Below are 17,417 nucleotides of genomic sequence, written 5' to 3'. Positions count from 1 at the left end.
CCAGAGCCCACCCTGCCCCAGGGCCTCAGCCACGGCTTCCAGTGACTGGTCTGTAGCCTCCTGGGCCCCTCCCCGCAGAGCCGCGCTTGTTGTGGGCAGGGCAATGGTGAGACCAGCTGAGCCACCGCTGTGGGCTCTCACAGAGGCAGCAGAACCCAGCACCCCTCCCCCAAATCCTATCCCGGATGTTTCCAGGCCAATGCTGGGTTGAGAGACCCTGTGTGCCAAGTGCTGTTAGGAGCAGCCTGCTCTCCGAGCAAAGACACACTTGCTGAGTGTGGGGATGGGAGAAGCTCGCATTACAGTGAATGAGTTGAAGATAAAGTCCTCGTGGAATGAGCCAAACACCCTTTTGAAACATAGTAGGAGGGCTGTGATGAGAGGAAACTACAGGCAAACCTCGTGTGAGCTGAGGATGCCTAGCACCAGTTCTCTGTGGCTGCCCCAGCAAACCACCGCCCGCCTGCCACTGAAACAGCAGAACCCCATTTTCTCACTCCTAAGGCTGGAAGTCTGGGGGTTGGTTCCTCCCAAGGTCTCTGAGGGAGAATCTGTCCCAGGGCCGTCCCCAGCTTGTGGTGGTCCGCTGGCCATCTTGTAGATGTATCGCCTTGAAGCTGCCTTCACATTCGTGTGGCGTCCCCCCATGTCTGTGTCTAATCTCCGTCTGCTTTGTCTTAAGAGAACGCTTGTCATTGGATTTAGGGTCCGCTCTAAGTGCAGGGAGATCTTGTGTTGAGACCTGTAACTTAATCACCACTGCAAAGGTCCTTTTTCTAAATACGGTCACATTTGTGGGTTCCAGGCATTAGGACCTGGACACAACTTCTTGGGGCCACCACTCAACCCCTATGTTCTATCACTGTTTTGGGGCTCCAGGTGGAACCCATGGCATCCCCAGTTTTGCACTACAGCTTTGTGCTCACAGGCTCAGGAGCAGCTCAGCTGGTTGCTGGGAGCCCTCAGTGGTCAGCCGGAGGCAGTGCCCTGGTGTACGAGCTGATCTGGGAGTCCTCAGTGGTCAGCCGGAGGCCGTGACCTGGTGTATGAGCTGATCTGGGAGCCCTCAGTGGTCAGCTGGAGGCAGTGCCCTGGTGCATGAGCTGATCTGGAAGCCCTCAGTGGTCAGCCGGAGGCAGTGCCCTGGAGCACAGGCTGATCTGGGAGCCCTCAGTGGTCAGCCGGAGGCCGTGACCTGGTGTATGAGCTGATCTGGGAGCCATCAGTGGTCAGCCGGAGGCAGTGCCCTGGAGCACAGGCTGATCTGGGAGCCGTCAGTGGTCAGCCGGAGGCCGTGACCTGGAGCACAGCTGATCCTGAAGGCGAGGGAAGGTGGTGCTCTTCCCAGAAGTCTTAATTGGGGCACCCAAGGCCCCTCCCCACAGCCTCCATAGGGGTACCCCCAGCTCTGGGTGAGTGTGGGCATGATAGGAGGAGAGCCAAGTGGGCATGAGGATGTCCCAACTGTTGCTCTAGAGGTGTGACCTCCAGCCCACCCTGAGGATCCCCCACCCAACCAGGCAGACAGTGGAGGGGCTGTGTGTCAGGTGAAGGGCAGGAGATGGGACAGGGTGACACCAGTGGCAGAAACTTCCCTGTGTTAAAGGAGAAGGATACAGCTTCCTGGAGACTGGCTCACGGCTGTTGGCTGGAGGCCAGTTCCTGGCCATGTGGGTGTAAGTCACAGGGCGCTGCCTCAAGACAAGGGAGCTGGGCTCCTCAGAGCAGTGAGCCCACTAAAATGGGACCCCAGAAGGAGCTGTGCTGTTATCATCTCCTCTCGGAAGGACAAATCCATCCTTTCTGCCACTTCCATTGACCACACAGACCAGCCGTGGTGCCGTGTGGGCAGGACCACACTGCCAGGAGGTGGCTTCCAGGAGGGGGGCTCAGGAGTCCTCTTGGAGGCAGCCACCTGCAGTGTTTGATGGCAGTCTGGAGCAGCAGGGTGACCAAGTGGCAGGAAGAGCCAGGCCTGGGAGGCCAGAGGCTGCAGGGCCAGGTGCAGCTTGGAACCCTGCAAATGCCTGTCCTGAGCAAGTGAGCAGGCCGTGCCTCCTTGCTCGCTGCTCCAGCCCAGGGGTTCCCTGGGAGCTGGGGAGGGGCCTCTCAGCCTCCTAAATCTGCCCTTGTCCAGGGCTCAGCTTCTCTGAGGAGTCCACTCGGGCCAGCTGGTCCTGTGGCCCCTCTGCCTCTGGCTGCCCGTCCCCGGGCGTATCTGGCTGTGTTGAGCTTTTGGTCTGTGGAAGCTGCTGTGCCCCACCCCTCCCCCTTCAGTTCTGCCTCCAGAACCCCCGCCCTCTCCTGCCATCAGGAGGGTGTGTATAAGCTCTCCTGAGGGCAAGCTGGAGGTTCCTGGGCTGGGCGTGGGGTTGTGGTACATGTGGGTACAGTGGCCAGGGCAGCACCGTGAGGTTGCCAGGAGCGATGGCGGGAGCCTCCCCCAGAGAGGCCACTGCACCTGGCCCTGGTGAAGCTCCGCCCTGGTGATGGTCAGGGCAGCCTGCTCTCAGCAGAAGGCCGTTGTGTGCTGATGCCAGAAAATGCGTTCCCTGTGGGGCCAGGGGACTCGGCCCCTTCCTGCCTGCAATCCTGGGTGCCTTCTCAGTTACCGCAACCGCAGCAGGCTGTGCCTCGCCCTGCCCGCCCACTGTGGGCAGCCGGGGTGGGGGAGGCAGGGCTGGCTCAGGGCGGCCAGCTTTGCTGATTCACTTTTCCAAGAGCTGGTGTGGTGCCACTGCCCCACGCTCCTCCAGGGAGAGCCCAGTTGGGAGGGGCTGCTCCAGGAAGACGGGCGGATTTGCTCACCTGGCCACAGGACCTGCTCCCCACTCATGCCCCACGAGTCCAGCCCCCACAGTGAGGCATCAAAATGGGCCACCATTAGCTGTGTCCATGGCCCTGGGGAGCTGGCCACGTGGCCCCAGAGGCACAGCGGTTATGGGAAGGAGGGTCTCAGGCATTAGTGACCCTCAGCATGGTCCTGTGAGCATTAGTGGCCGAATGCTGGCCTCTCCTGAGGAGCTGCGAGGGACTCCCGGGGGGGCCTGGCGGGCGCTGCCCTGCTCCACCTCCTGGCTCAGCAGAAGCCTGGGGAGGTAGGGGTGGGGCTGGCAGCTGGGCAGAACTGGGCTCTGACACATCCTGCCCTGTGAGTCTCCTTCCTGGACCCTACAGGGGATGTTGCTCTTGGGTCACCCTGCCGGAGGACCGGCAGACACGCAGCCCAGGTCCCCAGTGTGTTGCACAGCAAGGAGGCAGGGTGAGCACATGCAGCCGGTTTCACGTGAGCAGCATGTCCCCATTCATTCCCCCTCACGGTCCATTTTCTGTCTTCTGAAGGCCTAGGGTATCAGGCCAGGCCCAGCGGCCCTGGGCCCCTGGCCCTGTCAGCACCACGGACAGCAGCTGCCCTTTGTCACCTGTGGTCAGGAGCTGCAGGCAGCAAGGGTCCTGGTTTACAGAAAGCCTTCCGCTCCCTCCCTAGACTGCCCCGTGCCCAGGGCGCCCTCTCCCTAGGGTGCCCCTCCCAAGAGTGCCCCCTCCCCAGGGTGCCCCTTCCCCAGAATGTGCCCTCCCCAGAATGGCCCCTCCCCAGGTACCCTTCCCCAGAGTGGCTCTGCAGAGTCTTGGGGACCCCCCACTCCTCACCCTCCCTCTGGAGCCTCGTAATCCACTCCTTTGCCAGGTCTTCCTGCCCCACGTCCTGGTTGGGCCTTGCAGATAGACTGCTGACTCCTGTCCTTTCTCTGAACTCTTGCCCTCTTTTGGGGGAGGGGAGAGGTGGCAGAAGCTGGAGGAGGGGTCCCCGAGGTGGCCCTGAGGTGACGACTGAGCACTGGACCCGCGAAGCTGCCACTGAGTGGGGCGCACAGGCGAGAAGGGCCTTTTGGGCAGAAACACCAGGGCTCTGGAGAGTGGCTTGTGGCTGGGGAGTGTGGGAGGAGGGGTGGGGAGGGGGCAGGGCCGAGTGGGCAGTAGGACCCCATCTGGGGAGCGGCCAGGCCGGGCCAAAAGGGCAGACCTGCCAAGAGTAACTGAGTCAGAAACGGGGGCCTAGGTCTTGAGCACCTTCCTGGGGGCCCCAGACGCCGAGGGGCACCTCTCTCTCCCTCTGGGGATGGGTGCTCTCAGACTGAGGCACGATCTAGGATTTGGTAATTTGAATGAGAAACAACAGAAGATCCTTTCTCCCCTTGCTTTGCCATCTTTGCACTTCCCGGGACTCTGCCAGGGCCAGCGGTGGAGGCAGGGGGTGGGGGGAAGGGGAGGGTGGTGTCCCAGGCCCATGCAGAGGCTGCAGGATTTGTGTCGCGGTGGGCGCAGGCAGGGCAGTCCCACCACGGGACCCGTGTGTGGTGTGTGTGCTCTGGCACATATGTGCCTGTCCCATCTCTGGGTTCCATGCAGGGACCTTCCAGGCCTGGACTGAGGCCTGGCAGGTAGTAGACATGCAGAGGTGTGGCCAGCGAACAGGGGCTAGAGCTGCTGGGGTGGAAACCGAGAGGACCCCACCAGGGGAAGGCTCGGGGTCACTATTCCGCTCAGTCTTCTTCCCCAGTGGACAGGACACGTCAGCCTCAGGGAGGTGATGCGGAGGCTGTCTGCCTAAGTGGAGTGGCCGGCTGGGTAAGGGGCCGCAGGCCAGGCCCCACAGTGGGCAGAGCTCTCACGGCGCAGCCAGCCTCCTTAGCTTGACCTCTAGGCCTCAAGACCTCCTGGACCCGGTACAGGGTGGCTGGGATGCGCTGGGAAGGGTCTGTGGTGATGAGAAGCCACTGGGCCATTGGTGAGGGCCTGGCCGGGGCTGGAGTGGGGAGCAACTGTGAGGGTCAATTCAGGGGCACCAAGTGCAGGACCTGCACACTCTGAGAGATGCCGTCCCTTTGGGGAGGGTGGTCCCGGTGCAGCAAAGCAGGAGCCGACGGATAAGCCACAGTGCCTCCCACCATCCAGGTCTCAGAAGATGTGGACATTGTGTGGGTGGGGCATAGAGGGTATCAGAGATGGAAACCCACTCAAGAATCACCAAGAGGAGTAGGACCCCCATCTGGTCCCAGCCCCCTGCAGCAGCCACACATGGGGCGGCCAGAAAAGGCCAGGTGTGCAGGATGCTGCTGGGCACCCCGAGAGGTGGCATGGGCCGGGTGTGGTATGCCTTGGGGCCAGCCGGGGGGGCTCAAGACGCTATGGCCACAGGCAGAGAGGGAAGGGGCTCCAGGGAGGGGCAGGACCTTCACATCTGGTGTTCCCAAACATGCCTGGTAGGAGGGAAGTGGGCTTGATGGGGCTCCAGTGCCTGGAGGGAGGGAAGTGGGTGATCAAGGACTTCAGGGGGAGCTCTCGGCCTCACAAAGAGAACAGAGTGGACGAGCCACCCGCAGTGCTGAGCTGTCTGTCCATGGGGTCTGCAGGCTCATGGCAGATGGTGGAGGTAGCACCCAGGACCCCCAAGGGTTGGGCTTGCAGTCAGCAGGCTGTGGCTGGGCCACCTGAGAGGTTGGGAGGCAGGCCTGGGGCCATGTCAGACCAGGGCCTTCCCCACATGAGGTGGGTCTGGAGCACCGCTGGAGGCTCCTTGCTCTGGGCTGGAAACAGCACTTGAGGCTGGAACGCACGGGACGCACTGGTGCTCCAGCCTCATTGAAAACCCCATTGTGCCTGTGAGGAGAAGGGTGTCTCTAGGCTGCCCCACCGCCCCCACTTGCTGCCTTCTGACCTTGACTGACCCACTGGGCTGCAGGGCTGGATCCCGGGACACAGAGTGTCCCCCTCCCTCCCAGACCAGAGGGCAGTGGGTCCAGCCCCAGTGACAGTCTCTGGCCAGTGGAGTCCGGGCCCACGCTGGGGGCTCCCAGGGCTCAGAATCCTCTGGCAGGGTCTTTTCCGAAGGACCATGACCAAGAAGAAAAAGGAAGTCACAGCCAACTGGGGAGGCAAGGCATCTGCTCAGGGCCACCCTTGTCCTCCTGGCCCTGGCCCTATGGGCCCCTTAAGAAACCAGGGCCCAGCACACACTGGGCTGGCCTCCTTCCTCCTCCCAGACTGCCTGCTGGAGGCTGGCAGGGGCAGGAGGGCTGGGCACGCCCGCCGAGAGCTGCTGAGCGGAGCCCAGAGAGCACCCTGCCCACCAGCTCTGCAGCCACCTCTGGGCCTTACAGCTCCGGTAGCTGCGCAGGGGATGGGTGGGGGCTCACGAGGCTGTTCTGCAGCCCCAGCCCTAGCCCAGGTCAGGAGGGCCCCACACTCTTCGGCGCTTGGGGCCAGTGCAGAGGCTGCTCTCAGATACCTGTCGTCCCTGTGACTGTCCTGGCCCTGGGGGTGGCGCCCGTATTACTGCACACCACGTTTGTGCCTGAGCCTGGGCGCAGTGGGGAGCCCGCGGGTGGGACAGCCCTGTGGGGCCCAGGGTCCCTGGCCTTTAAACCATACCTTCCCTCCATGGCCCTGTGTCTCCACCATGCCACAGCCCCTCCTTGCGCGGAGGCCTGGCACCCTCGGGCCCAGCTGCCTGCGCGCCCACACCGCTGCTCCCACAGTTATCTGTGACACCGTATACTTACCCTGTCTCGACATGCGCCTGCCCTTGCTGTAAAGACAGTAAGTAGAGATAAAGTTGCAATTGGAAAATGAGCCTGAGCAGTTGGAGAGCTGGATAACTAGGGCGATCGTGGGCTTCCCACGGAAACTGCATCCATCGGAGGCTGCAGCCTACTCAGCAGGGCTCCTGAGGGCACACTCTCCACTCCCTGCCTCCAAGGAGGTGGCAGGACTTCTGGGGACCCAAACATCCTGCTCTGAGGACCCTGGAGCTGTGGGAGACCTTCAAACCCAGGGCTGAGCCACTGCCCAAGAAGGGGCACCTCCACGCCATGATTTGAGGGGTGTGTAGGAGTCTGCAGAGTAGAGGATTTTCTGGGCAGAGAGGCGGCAAATGGAGGAAGATGAAGGCAGGGAGGGAGCCACCAGAGTTCCTGGGTGTGCCCAGGGCAGCCCTCCTGCACCCCAGCCATGCGTCCTGGCCACCACAGGCCCCAGCCCACAGGCCCGCAAGCAGCTCTGTGGGGACAGCAGACCTGTGCCCTGACCTCGTCCACTGGGCCCACTGTCCTCCTGGCCTTTCTGAGTGGCTGTGCACCAGTGGGTGAGGGACCTGCTGTTTCCTCGACTATAAGATGTGGGTGGGGACAGCCCCACGGCACACAGCGCTTGGCAGACTGCTGTCCTCTTCACAGCAGTGGCCACAGTGGCTGTGTCATCCATTTAACTTTCTGCTTCTGGAGAGCTGGCCATGCTGCTGCCAGGCTCCTGTTGATTGGAGGCCACTCTTCTCCCTTCCCCGGAAGCAGCGCCACGATCCCCCACATCCATGACCCCAGCCTCCCCGGGACTTGTGCACAGGGCATGTGCACACAGTGCATTCCTGCCGCAGCTGGCGGCCGTGTGGTCCTGGTCAGTGCGCTTTAGTCGTGTGGTCTCCGGAGGTCTGCTCAGGACCCTGGTGGCTGAGGCACACACCCTCCCTGCCTCCTGCCTGCGGTCTCCAGGTCACTCCCCGGTTTTGCTACATGAGCAGCTGTGCACCGCTGGCCGCAGGCCCTCCTGCGCTCAGGAATGCCATCCCAGGGCTCGGCCCCGATGGTGCGTCCTGGGGCAGTGCGTCCTTTGCCCTGTAGGGTCTCTCCGGCTCATGTGTGGGTGTTTCTGGCCATTGATGTCTCTTCCTGGGACCGTTGCCTGCTGTCTGGACACCATGTTGGCATCTGTCACAGGCGTTTGAGAACTTGTAGGTGCTTGTACCCCTCGTAGTAGTGGTCTTTGCCACCTGTCACCATTGTGTCCTCCGTTCCTCAAGGCCTGTGAACCTTGTTTGGGGTCTTGCTGGACAGGACAGAGGTGTTGCTTCTAACTAGGGCCAAGTCCTGCCCATGGCTGGACTCTGTCTAGGAGGCCGTGGGGTCCCTGGGCCCCGGCTCGGAGGCTCTGGATCACACCTGCCTCCCGTTCCTCGTGCTGTGCTCTCTGCTCCTTTCCACCTGGAATCGCAGGGTTCGAGCGCCAGATCAAAGGCAGCCGTGAGAGGCCCCGGAGCCCGCAGCCCTTCCCAGGGCAGGAGCCCCGGCTCAGCAGGCACAGCGCTGCCATGTGGGCTTCCCAGAGTGTGGGAGCCTCAGGCCCCGGGCATAGGCTCCCACAAGGTCTGTGTGCCCCACCTGCCCTCTGTCCCCAGCCTGGCCTGCAGCTGCTCCTGCCTCAGGGAGCACAGTGTCATCTTCTCACTGCCCATGGCAGAGGCTCTGGCTGTGGGGCAGTCTGTGCAGGCCGCTGGGCGAGATGGGGCATGAGGGGCCCAGGAGGCCTCCGACCCCAGGGGAGGACCTAGTGTGCTAGGAATGAGAGGAGGCGTGAGGGAGTGGCGAGGGGACTTGTCTTCTATGGATGTGACAAAGGATTCATTTCCCGTGAAAGTCAAAGGGCTCCTGCAAGTCAGGAATACCCCCAGGAGGCGGTCACCACGTGAAGGCTGACGTGGCAGCAGTCCGGGGCCAGGTGCCAGCGGCCAGCTCTAAGTTGGACACGGTGCCTGGTGGAGATGGGACGAAGCAGTGTGTGGGCGCCCCTCAGGGTTCACGGAAGGGGCGCCCCTCGCAACGGAGCAGAGGTCGAGGTCGGGCTGCGGTGCCCTGGTCAACTCACCCTCCACGTGGCAGCCCCCTAGGCCCCAAAGGCTGGAGGCAGCCCCGACCATTGTGACCTCCCCAGGCCCATCAGGGATTCAAGGCGCCTTGGGGGCGCTGGGGTGGGGGCTCTGGAAGGAGAGCATAGGTCTCCTGGGCTGAGTTCACAGAGCAGTCCAGCCAGAGGGCAGCAGGCCAGGTCACAGTGGGAGAGGGGCTACTGGTGGCCCAGCCAGGGAGGGAAGGGGAGGCAGGCGCCCAGCCATGCCCACGTGACAAGCCCCAGGACTGTGGGGACTGGAAGTGTGGGGCAAGCAGAGTTGAGTCAGCAGAGCTTCTGCCCCGTGGGGGTCAGGGGAGGCAGGCAGTCCCCGCAACCTGGGGGGAGTGCCGAGCTGGGTGCAGGTGTCGGGCGCTTCTGTCCAGGGTCCGCAGACCGAAAGGAGGGTGATGGGTGGGGGTCGCAGGGTAGCAGAGGCTGGGTGTCCTGGGGGTAGGGGTCTGTGTGGGGCCTCATGGGGCTGGGTGGGAGTGGCCCTGGACCCAAGGGCACCCTGGCCCTCCTGCTGGGGGTGGCTGAAGGCCTGGGGGAGGGACTCAGAGCAAGGGTCCGCCTGAGACCCAGGGCTCAAGGAGGCCTCAGGGCTGGTATGTGGGAGGAGGCATGTGGCTTGGGACAGAGGGACGCTCCACACGGAGCCGTTCTGGGCAGTGACCAAGGAGCATGGAGCAGAAGTGGCCGGAGTCTGCCAGGCTCCAGGCACGCTGGCAGGGGGGTGGGGGAGTCAGATCCAGACCCTGAGTGAGGGGCTGGGTAGGACACAGGGGCAGGCGGGTGGAGGGGACGGGACCCTCAGCCAGGGCCTTGGAGAGTAGGCCGCGGCCACCCCCAGGAAAGCTCTTCGAGGTTGGGGGCCCATGGCTGAGAGTCCTCCAGGCCCTGCACGAGGCCCCAGATGGGGTCTGATGGGCTTCTCCCCGCCGCAGGCCTCGTGAAGCTGGGGGTTCACTGTGTCACGTGCCAGAAGGTGGCCATCAAAATCGTCAACCGGGAGAAGCTCAGCGAGTCTGTGCTGATGAAGGTGAACCACAAGCCGGGGTCTGGGGGGGCAGGCGGGGCCTCGAGACCAGCCTGGGGTAGCCCTGCGGTGGGTGCCCCGTGGGTGGGGCCGAGAGCTGGGCTGCAGCAAAGCCAGCCCAGATGGGTCCTGCCCTGGCCTGCTCCTTGCGTCCCTCACCCCTGCACACCCTCTCCTGCTGGCAGCAGAGCTGGCTCCCTCTCCTGGCCTCCATCAGTCTGGTCAGTCTATCACCACCCAGCACATGGGCCCCTCCCCTCCAGCCCTACCCACCCTTTCTCCCTGCTTCAGCCAGGGGCCTGGGGCACGGCCAGGTGCTGTTCTGACCTGCTGGGACAGCAGGCTGGGCATCAGTTTCCAGTTAGAATCAGGACAAGACCCCTGCCCTGAGGAAGAAAGAGGACGTGATAGGCTCCCTCCTTCCCACTGCCCCCCCAGTCCTGGGAGCCCCCCGCAGCCTCGTGGGGGAGTCTGGCCCCCTTGGGGCTGGAGCAGACTCCATGTGAGTGGAGGACTCCTGGGGTCTGCCCAGACACTCAGTGGGGAGGAGCTGCGCAGGCCTCGGGGTGTCCATCTGCCTGCTCACACGTGGGTGTGGGTGGCTGAGACCTCCCAGGTGGGTGGCCAAGCGGGGTCTGCCCCATCACCAATGGCTGCGCCCCTGAGCCCCCGCCCATGGGCTGCGCCTCTTGGACCCTCCACATGGTTAATTCACTCGTCTGCTCAGGGCTGTAGGGCAGCGGCCTCCTGGCTCGTGGGGCCGTGATAAGGGCTCTGCCCAGGCGGGGGAGATGTGCAGGGGGCCAGGGTGAGAGCCAGGGACACAATGAGGACCCCTCTGGCTGCTGGGGGCAGGGAGGGACTTGGGCCCAACTGGGAAACCCCAGGGACCTGAGGTGGGACGGTTTTAAGAGGAGGCGGGGGTCCCTTGGATGGGTGGGGGCAGTGCAAGCAGGGGGCAGGCAGGTTGCGACCCTGCCTTGGACAGCGCCTGGCTGGGGCCTGGGCTCTGGCTGGGGCACTGGGACTCATGGGTTCAGTGTGCTGCCCATGAGGTCTCTGAGGGGAGGGACAGGTGCTCAGTGGAAGGGGGTCTGGGGCTGTAACTGGGCCCACCCCACCACGGCCTGCAGGGACCAGGTGCGGCCGGGGGAGGGGTGGGGCCCTGTGCAATGTGACATGGACGGCTGGCCCACACGGGTGGAAAGCCCACCCTAGACTGGCCCCGCTCCAAAGCCCCGTGCTGCCCCCTGAGCCCACTGAGGCATCCCGAGGGGCTCAGTCCACTCAGACCCCTCAGTCTCCCACCAGTGGGAGGCTCCTGAGGGCAGGCGGGCAGCGGTGTCCGTGTCTGCCCATAGCCTGGCCCCGTACGCGGCGTCAGACGTCGAGCCTCAGAGCGCAGGGACGGGCGGTGGGTGGAGGTGGGGGTTGTGAGGGAATGAGCCCCTGCCCCCACCGTGACGTGCTTTCTTCTTCCCGAGCAGGTAGAGCGGGAGATTGCCATCCTGAAGCTCATCGAGCACCCTCACGTCCTAAAGCTGCACGACGTTTATGAAAACAAAAAATATTTGTAGGTATTGCTGGGTCCAGAGAGCTGGGGTGGCCAGAGGTGGGGCTGGGGGCCTTGGGCAGTGGAACTGGGCAGGGAGCCGTCTTAGGAGGGGCTCTGAAGGCCGATCCCCAGGCCGTGGCGGTCACTGCTCCTTGACCAGACCCGTGGCCTGCTCTGCTGGAGACTGGCAGAGCCACCAGCCTGAGCCACCAGGTGGAGTGGGGCTTCCTGGAGGAGTGGGCTGCCGGTGGGGGTCAAGGGGAAGGCGCCTCTGGGACCCTCTCTCCCTGGCCCCAGCGAGCCTTGACCCCATCAGTGCTGGGGACTGCCACTCTCCCTCCCCACTCACACTGAGCCCCCGTCTGCTCCCTCACCGGGCTGGGGACCCTAGGCTGGCTGACTGTACTTTCGCCACCCCAGACCCCTCACCCAGTCTGTTGTCCCACCCACCAACCCTCCTGGGGACGCCTGGCCCCGGGCTGCTGAGTATGCCTTACCTCCTGTCACACCTTGGCTGCCGAGGCCAGTGGAAACCTCACTGTCCCCTGCAGACCTGGGTCGGAATCCTGGTGCCCCCAGGTCACCAGCCCTCTGCGCTCAGCGAGCTCGCTGGGGCTGCAGGCGGCGGTCACCACAGGCTCACCTCCGGGGAGCATCCAGCTCTGCCACTGCTGCATGTGTGACTGTAGGAAGGCTCCTGGCCCTCTGTGCCGTGTCCCTGAGGGAGGGGCTCTCCTGCAGTTTCCTCAGGGACATGCAGATTGAGGACATGAGACACAAGGGCTGGCTCGACCCCTGAGTACAACCCCGACCCCCAGCCACCCTCGTCCTAGAGCCCTGGGCACCTGATGCAGGCCGACCAGCTGCCCAGGTGGCCGTCCTCAGCCCCTGGGCACTGCCCTGGGCAGTGGAGGTGGGGCAGGAGGCCGGTGCGAGGGCAGCCCTGGGGGAGCAGGAGGGCTTGGGACCCAGTGTCCCCCTGGCAGGTTACTCACTCTCTCTGCACCTCAGTTTCCTCGTGCATGACGGTGTCACCACTACACCAGCTGGGGTCCCAGCCAGCACAATGGCCAACTCCAAGTGTTTAATGAGGGTGGAGTGCCAGGAGCTGCCCTGCATGGGGGACCTCAGTCACCACGGGCCTGGGCCCTGACACTGGTGGACTGCGGAACTTGGCCACCATTAGGGCCTTGATGAGGTGCAATGGGGCCACACCACACTCCTGCCCTCGCCCCCACTGGCCTGATCAACCACCTGGCAGTATCTTAGTGGCATCCTGTGGGTTTGGGATGCAGGGTGTGCGGCCATGCCCCCTGCACACCTAGGACATGGGACCCCTCGCACCTCTGTGGCTGCTGAGTCACTCGTGAGGCAGACACACAGGCGACAGCAGAGCCTGAGGTTCAAGGAGGCCAACATGGGGCCAGGCAGTTGGGGAGGGGCCTGGGACGGCGGGGCCAGGTGGGCACAGTTCGGCAAAGGTGACGGGAATGGGGGACCTGGACGCAGGCAGACAGGTAGCCGGTCCAGGGGATTGCAGGGGCCAAGGTGGGGCCCTGCTCCACCTCACAGACAGGCTCCTTGTGCCCAGGGCCCCCAGCCCACTGACCCCTCAATTCCTGCAAAACCAGACCTTGAGACAGCTGGTCACTTTTGATCCCACGGCCGCCAGGCACGCCCCTGAGGCCCTGGTCCTGCCAGCCCTTGTCCTGTGTGGCTCCTCTCATGATCTTCTCCTCTCATGCCTCCCCCCGAAAAGCCACTGCAGCCTGCCCGGGACCCCACCCTCACCAGTTCCTACCAGTGACTCCTCGGGAGTGTGCTCAGTGTCCCGACCAGGCTCCCCTGAGGCCCCGCAGGCATCAGAGTCCATTGTCCCAGGGACCCGCCACTTCTCCCAGAAACCACCCTGGTTAGGCCCCACCACAGGTTCAGCTCGTACACAGCCCGCTTCTCACCCCCCTTTCAGAGGGGTGCGGGTCCCCCCAGCCACCATCATCCCAGCCAGAGCCTGGACACCTTCCTCCACCTGACCTCCCCGTCCTGTCTCAGCCCCCACCCCACAGCCCTGCACAGCTGCCCAGATGTCCTTGGTCCCTGGACCCCTGCTTGGCGCTGTGATGCAGTTGAGGGGAGGGTGCAAAGGGCCTGGCTGAGCAGAGGGGCATCTGGTCCCTCCAGTAGCCCAGTCCCCACCCCTGGCACCGCTCCAGCCGCACTGAGCCAAGTCAGGGGCAGTTGCCACCCTGCCAGCTGGGACACACCCACCCAGGCCCTCCTCCTACCCCTTCCCCTCACCTCCTTTGAGGGAGAGCTTCCCCACACCCCCGGCTGCACCCTACTAGCCCCTCGCCTACTCCCTTTTGACGTCTGTCCTGCTGGCCAGGGCTCCCTGAGGGCCCGACGGTCTGATCCATCCTGTTGTTGGGAAGTTCTGCCTGGGCTGGCCAGGGAGGGCTGGAAGGGCCGAGGCCATGGCTCACACAAGGTCCAACCACAGTACCTCTCTCGCCTCGGGCCAGCATCCCTCAGCTGGGGGGCCATGTAGCCCTGCTCCCTGGCCCCAGGCACCAGAGATGCCTCCAACAGGCTGCCCTCGAGGTGGGGCCTCATGCTGAAGGTGCCAGGACACGATGGTGGCTCTAGCTGGGTGGCCCTGGGGTGGGCCGGGCACGCTGTGTGTGCCCACTGACGCCCGCCATCCCCGCAGATACCTGGTGCTAGAACACGTGTCTGGAGGTGAGCTCTTCGACTACCTGGTCAAAAAGGGGAGGCTGACCCCCAAAGAGGCGCGCAAGTTCTTCCGGCAGATCATCTCGGCGCTAGACTTCTGCCACAGCCACTCCATATGGTACGCGCCCGTGCCTCCAGGCGCCCCCATCACCCCAGGAGTGCCTCCCCCGACTCTTGCATTCCCCTATCCCCTTGGAGTAGACAGTACATCTCTTACTGACTCCTCAAGGGCCTCAGGACATTTTCTGCCAGGTGCCCACCCAAGAGTTGAAAGCCTCTCCTCGGCTTTTTCAGGGCGTCCTCGGTCTGGGGGCCCCAGGTTGGCCTCCGGGCAGAGCGGTGTGGGGGAAGCAGCGAAGGGAATGGGGCCTCAGGGAGCAAAGCAGAGCCTGCCCAGGGGCCACAAGAGCCAGCAGTGCGACCCAAGAGAGCCTGTCCCTCCATCCCACAGACCAGAGCCCAGGCAGGCCACGTGAGATGGGCTGCCTGTGACATCACCAGGAGCTGCCATTGGCCTCATGCTGTGTGGTGGGGAGGGAAGGGGAGACAGCTCTGGGCCCTTCGGCCTGACCCGGTTCCTTCCAGCCACAGGGACCTGAAACCAGAGAACTTGCTGCTGGATGAGAAGAACAACATCCGCATCGCGGACTTCGGGATGGCCTCCCTGCAGGTGGGCGACAGCCTGCTGGAGACCAGCTGTGGGTGAGTGCATAGCTGCCTCGGCTCTGCCTGCCGCTGCAGCCCTGCACCCCTGCCAGCTCTACACAGGCTCGGAGAGGTGGCCCAGATGCTGCTGCCCCAGCCCAGCCCATGGATGCACGTGGGGTCTCTGTGTCTGCCTGGCCAGGTGGCCCTGCAGCCCCAGGGCCTCCCTCCAGGCCCCCGCAGCCTGGGCTGGAGGCAGGACCCCTGGCTCTGCCCCCGGCTCTGGCTCTGGTGTGCTGTTCAGTGAAGGGGTGGCAGGTGGCCCGCCTGGCCCAGAGCCTCCCTCGGCTCTCCCACCAGGCCCTGGAAGGAGGTCCAGCCCCATGGCTGCCTGCCCTGGGGCAGGGGGAGCTGGAGCACAGCTTCCTGCTCTGTGCACCCTTAGCAGAGGGACCTAAATTGGGACTCCAGGACATGCCCCGTGGTCCTTCCTCTGACGCCCATCTCCTTGGATCAGGAGGGATGGGCAGACTTCCCTGAGCATAGAGGAGCCCCAGCTCCCAGGCCTTGGTGTCCCCCAGGGAGCATGCAGGGCATTAGGTGGTGGTGTGGTGGCACCAGAGCCCCCTGAGCCTCCTGGAAGGCGTGAGGGCCCCAGCGGGACTCCACCCCAGGGGGCAGGGAGCACCCCTCCTCTGGGCCCCTCCTGTGTCCCAGGGGCCCAGAGGTCCAGGCGGTGGACAGGGAGCAGGGACCACCCCTCATGTGGGCCCCACCTTGTATCCGGGGCAGCCCAGAGGCCCAGGCCACGGACAGTGGTGCTGCCTTGAGCCCTGACGCTGGTTTCCCTTCAGGTCGCCCCACTATGCCTGCCCCGAGGTGATCCGGGTAAGTGGCCATTGCCCGCGGCCCCCACTCCAGGCCCTATCTGTCCACGGGGCCTCCCACCCCAGCCCTCGGGGAGGTCTGAGGGTCCACGTGTCCTTGGACAGCCCACGGGGCGACTCCCAGACCCTGGCCCGGGCCCCTCGCCGGCAAGCCCCGGCCCTGCGCCCGCGCCCACCGCACTGTGTCTGCAGGGGGAGAAGTATGACGGCCGCAAGGCGGACGTGTGGAGCTGCGGGGTGATCCTGTTCGCCTTGCTGGTGGTGAGACCCCGTCCCGGCCCCCATCCATCTCTGTCCCCGCCCCTCACCCCGCCCCACCCCGCCCGGCCACCGCCCACCCTCCTTCCCGCGATGACCCCCTTCCGGCCGGCAGGGGGCGCTGCCCTTCGACGACGACAACCTGCGGCAGCTGCTGGAGAAGGTGAAGCGGGGCGTGTTCCACATGCCGCACTTCATCCCGCCCGACTGCCAGAGCCTGCTGCGCGGCATGATCGAGGTGGACGCCGCGCGGCGCCTCACGGTGCGTCCGCCGCCTGCGGGCGAGGCTCCTCTGCACCCGCCTCCCAGGGCGAGGGGCGCTGCCCACGGGGACGGCCCTGTGCGCGCGAGTGTGTACGGAGCCCTGGGTGTGCGCGAGTGTGCGCAGAGGGCGTGTGCGTGCACATGTGAGAGTGTGTGCACAGCTGTGTGTGACTGCATGAACAGGCGTGTGTGGGCGTGTGCATGGGTTTGTGAGTGTGCACACGTGCACAGGTATATGGGCACATGCACACGGGTAACAGTACATGCACAGAGGCATGAGTGTGTGTGAGAATAGGAGTGTGCATGCAAAGCTGTGTGTGGCATGTGCATGGGTGTGTGCGTGTGTGTGCAGGTGTGGAGGCACATGGGCATGGATGTGTGCATGTGTGCATGGGTGTGAGCGTCTGTGTGCAGGTGTGCAGGCACATGGGCATGGATGTGTGCATGCGTGTGTGCGTGTGTGTGCAGGTGTGCAGGCACATGGGCATGGATGTGTGCATGCGTGCATGGGTGTGTGCGTGTGTGTGCAAGCACATGGGCATGGATGTGTGCATGTGTGCATGGGTGTGAGCGTGTGCCGGGCACAGGCATGTGCACAGTCCTCTGCCTGTGAGTGTGGTTCCTGAGAGCTAGGTGTGCCTGGGAGGCGAGAGTGCACCGTTACTGGCTCCCTTCTCCTGGGCCAGTGCTGTCAGCATGACCGACTCCCACGCTGGGGGATGGGAGGGTCTGAGGGAAGCCCCCCACTTCTGAAAGAAGCCCCAGGTCAGCTGTCTGTGGTCTCCTGCCAAGGGGCTAAGCTGCTGCCAAGTTTGCAGGTCCCCAGGGCGAAGGCAGTAGGACTCCCCTGGGTCGCCTGGTGCCCAAGAAGCCGCCCTCTCCCTCCCTCCCCAGCAAAGCTGTCCTGAGTCTGGGTGGGGGGCTCGGCCGGCCCGTGGGCCTCCTGCTTGTACCTTCCCCCCAGCCCCTCCCCACGCAGATGGGCTGGGCCTGGCTGCTTCCCCTGCTCTCCTCCCTCACACCTCCTTCCCAGAGCCCCAAGAGGGACCCGAAGCATAGGCCACCAGGCCCCCGCCCCTGCCTGCGGCTCCCACTCCTCCCCTCCCCAACTGCTTGCTTTCTCTAGGCTGGCATTTCCTCTTCACTTGGGAGGGCAGGTCAGGGGAGCTAGCCTGGAGCCTCTGGGAATGCAGCCCTCCCCCTCCTTACCCCCCCACCCCGCCCCACATCTCCCATCCTCCCCCTTCCCACTCCTCGCCCTCCCTTGCCCCCTCCCCTCCTCATCCACCCTCTCTCCCTTCTCCCCCTCCCCCATCCT

General features: G+C 64.5%; 1 protein-coding gene across 1 annotated transcript in view; it reads left to right on the top strand.

Moving 5' to 3' along the window:
* The window catches only part of BRSK2 (BR serine/threonine kinase 2), a 67,693-nt gene that overhangs the window by 32,425 nt on the left and 17,851 nt on the right, over positions 1-17,417 (top strand). The window contains exons 2-8 of the mRNA XM_046644787.1: positions 9,666-9,760; positions 11,245-11,330; positions 14,023-14,163; positions 14,631-14,747; positions 15,545-15,578; positions 15,770-15,838; positions 15,951-16,097. Coding sequence (XP_046500743.1) covers positions 9,666-9,760; positions 11,245-11,330; positions 14,023-14,163; positions 14,631-14,747; positions 15,545-15,578; positions 15,770-15,838; positions 15,951-16,097 — 689 coding nt within the window. The remainder of the gene's footprint in view (positions 1-9,665; positions 9,761-11,244; positions 11,331-14,022; positions 14,164-14,630; positions 14,748-15,544; positions 15,579-15,769; positions 15,839-15,950; positions 16,098-17,417) is intronic.

This window comes from Equus quagga, chromosome 17, assembly GCF_021613505.1.
Source record: "Equus quagga isolate Etosha38 chromosome 17, UCLA_HA_Equagga_1.0, whole genome shotgun sequence".
NCBI classification, from domain to species: domain Eukaryota; kingdom Metazoa; phylum Chordata; class Mammalia; order Perissodactyla; family Equidae; genus Equus; species Equus quagga.
This window is presented reverse-complemented; position numbering and strand designations above follow the sequence as displayed.